Source organism: Hakea prostrata, chromosome 7 (genome assembly GCF_041222555.1).
Source record: "Hakea prostrata isolate BN-2017 chromosome 7, UWA_Hpros_2, whole genome shotgun sequence".
NCBI classification, from domain to species: domain Eukaryota; kingdom Viridiplantae; phylum Streptophyta; class Magnoliopsida; order Proteales; family Proteaceae; genus Hakea; species Hakea prostrata.
This window is the reverse complement of record NC_142606.1, coordinates 57038906-57040835: the sequence shown is the minus strand read 5'-3', so window position 1 is coordinate 57040835 and position 1930 is coordinate 57038906. Positions and strand designations below refer to the sequence as shown.

Genomic DNA, 1930 nt, shown 5'->3' with positions numbered 1-1930 from the left:
AGGTCCTGTCCCACAGAAGTAGTTGCCACTGGTGGTCTCTGGAATGCATGCCGAGGGTATACCATGCCAGGCCGTGGGGGCTGCACAAATCCCGTAGGTCGAGCTCCACTAGGTTGACCACGAGGACCTACATAAGTAGCTCTAGAACTCTGACCCACACTCCTTGGCTGGAAGGCAGGAGTGAGATATGGTGTAGGCCTCACAAAATGACGCTCGGTGCAATCCACAAGACCAGGGTGTCTAGGCTGCCAAGGCCTCTACACATGCGCATTTTCTCTTTCCGCTTCTTCCAACTTCTTAGCATTTTGAACCACCTGGGCATAGCTCTTAAGATGGATGAGGGTGAGGTATGTCTTTAAAGATGGTCGCAGTCCTTTGAAGATTTTCTTTGCCTTCACAATGTCAGGCTTTATCGAATCAGGGGCTAAAAAGAATAACTCTTCAAAGTTTTGCTGGTAGTCCAACACTGATAAGGAACCTTGAGCTAATGCCATAAACTCTATCTCTTTGGCATCCTTCACTGCCTCAAGGAAGTAGTTCTTACAGAAGGTTTCTTTAAATACCTGCCAAGAGACAACTCCAGCATGGAGGGCTTCTAGAATAGGGCGAGATGAAGTCCACCATGCATTCGCTTCCTGTTGAAGCTTCTGCTTGGCGAAGAGTACATTCTGTACATCAGTACACTGTAAGTGCCAAAAGGCCTTTTCTAGTTCCCTTAGCCATCTGTTAGGGAACAAAACATCCTTTGATATGCCAGTAAAGGATGGCACTTGCAGTTTTAAGAAGCTCTCCATTAGCCTGGTATGCGGGGTTCCAGCGAACCTCTCCACATACGGGGTTGCCACACCGGGGTTACCATGCACACTTGCGCGATTCTCTTCCCAAAGAGTCACAAAACCAGCCATCATCTGATTGAACTGGGCTTGCTGTTGCTGCATCATATTTGTCATGACGCTAGCAATGTCCTTGAAGCTTCCAATTTCAAGGGCATTGGGGATGCCATTAGTAGTATGGCTGTCCTCTTGGGTCTGTTGGTCAGATCCCCCAGCAGGTGTCTCTTCATTTCCGGTACTACCGGAACCGATAAGACGATTTCTCAAAAGAACCATTCTGCAAAAGAAAGTCAACCACATCTGGACACGAAGATTCATCAAAACTCACTTGACCATATGATTAGAATGCTTAAATCGTACATAGGTTCATCAATATAACAAGGAATTAATCAAACATTGGTCACAAATCCAAAATTTCACAAAAAACCAAATTTTCACAATTTATAGTCTGCTGGTTGACTGGCTGGTCGACTATCAGTCAACCAAGCTCAACAGTAACGAAAAAATCAGGTTTTTAACTTCATTTCCACTTCATTTCTCATTTCTAACTCATTTTTCTTGTGGAGGGGCTTTGGAGATCGAACTTGCAATCATTTCTAAGGAGATTCCAAGTGGTTTGAGGCTTCTACAACATCAACACATCAAATATTACTCAACCAAGTAAGGAAAACATTATTCATCATCTTCTCAATTGATTTCTTCACTTAGATTTCTCAAAACCATGTTAAACTTGTTGTTCTAGGTTAGAAACATGTTCATGCATGCTTAGAAACATAATTCCATAGTTTTCATGCAAAAGCAACCCTTAAACATCAAGTAAACACAAAATCCCAACTTGCTTTCGTTAATGTGGCCAAAAATTCCCAAATATAGTAAAACTTCGATTTCTCCCAAACCGCTAGGAGTTTTAACACCAAATTTGATGCTACACATTCCAAATGACATGCTACACATTACCATGCAATTCGTTTCATCCAATTTCAACAATTTAAAAAATCCCCAAATTTGACCTAAACGTCGAAATTCCTCTTTTCTAATTTGCTGAATTTTCAACTTTAGGACGCAATTTCAACCGGTTTTCTTCCAAAAAACTTCAC

General features: G+C 42.2%; 1 protein-coding gene across 1 annotated transcript; it reads right to left on the bottom strand.

Moving 5' to 3' along the window:
• Positions 1–257: 257 nt before the first annotated feature.
• On the bottom strand, positions 258–905 carry LOC149011452 (uncharacterized). The gene has a single exon (XM_089162664.1). The coding sequence runs from the start codon at positions 903–905 to the stop codon at positions 258–260; it is 648 nt and encodes a 215-aa protein (XP_089018790.1).
• Between the last annotated feature and the right edge of the window lie 1025 nt (positions 906–1930).

Bases quoted from the DNA above. Each gene is read 5' to 3' on its own strand.
- LOC149011452 (XM_089162664.1), bottom strand. From the start codon at position 905: ATGGCTGGTTTTGTGACTCTTTGGGAAGAGAATCGCGCAAGTGTGCAT.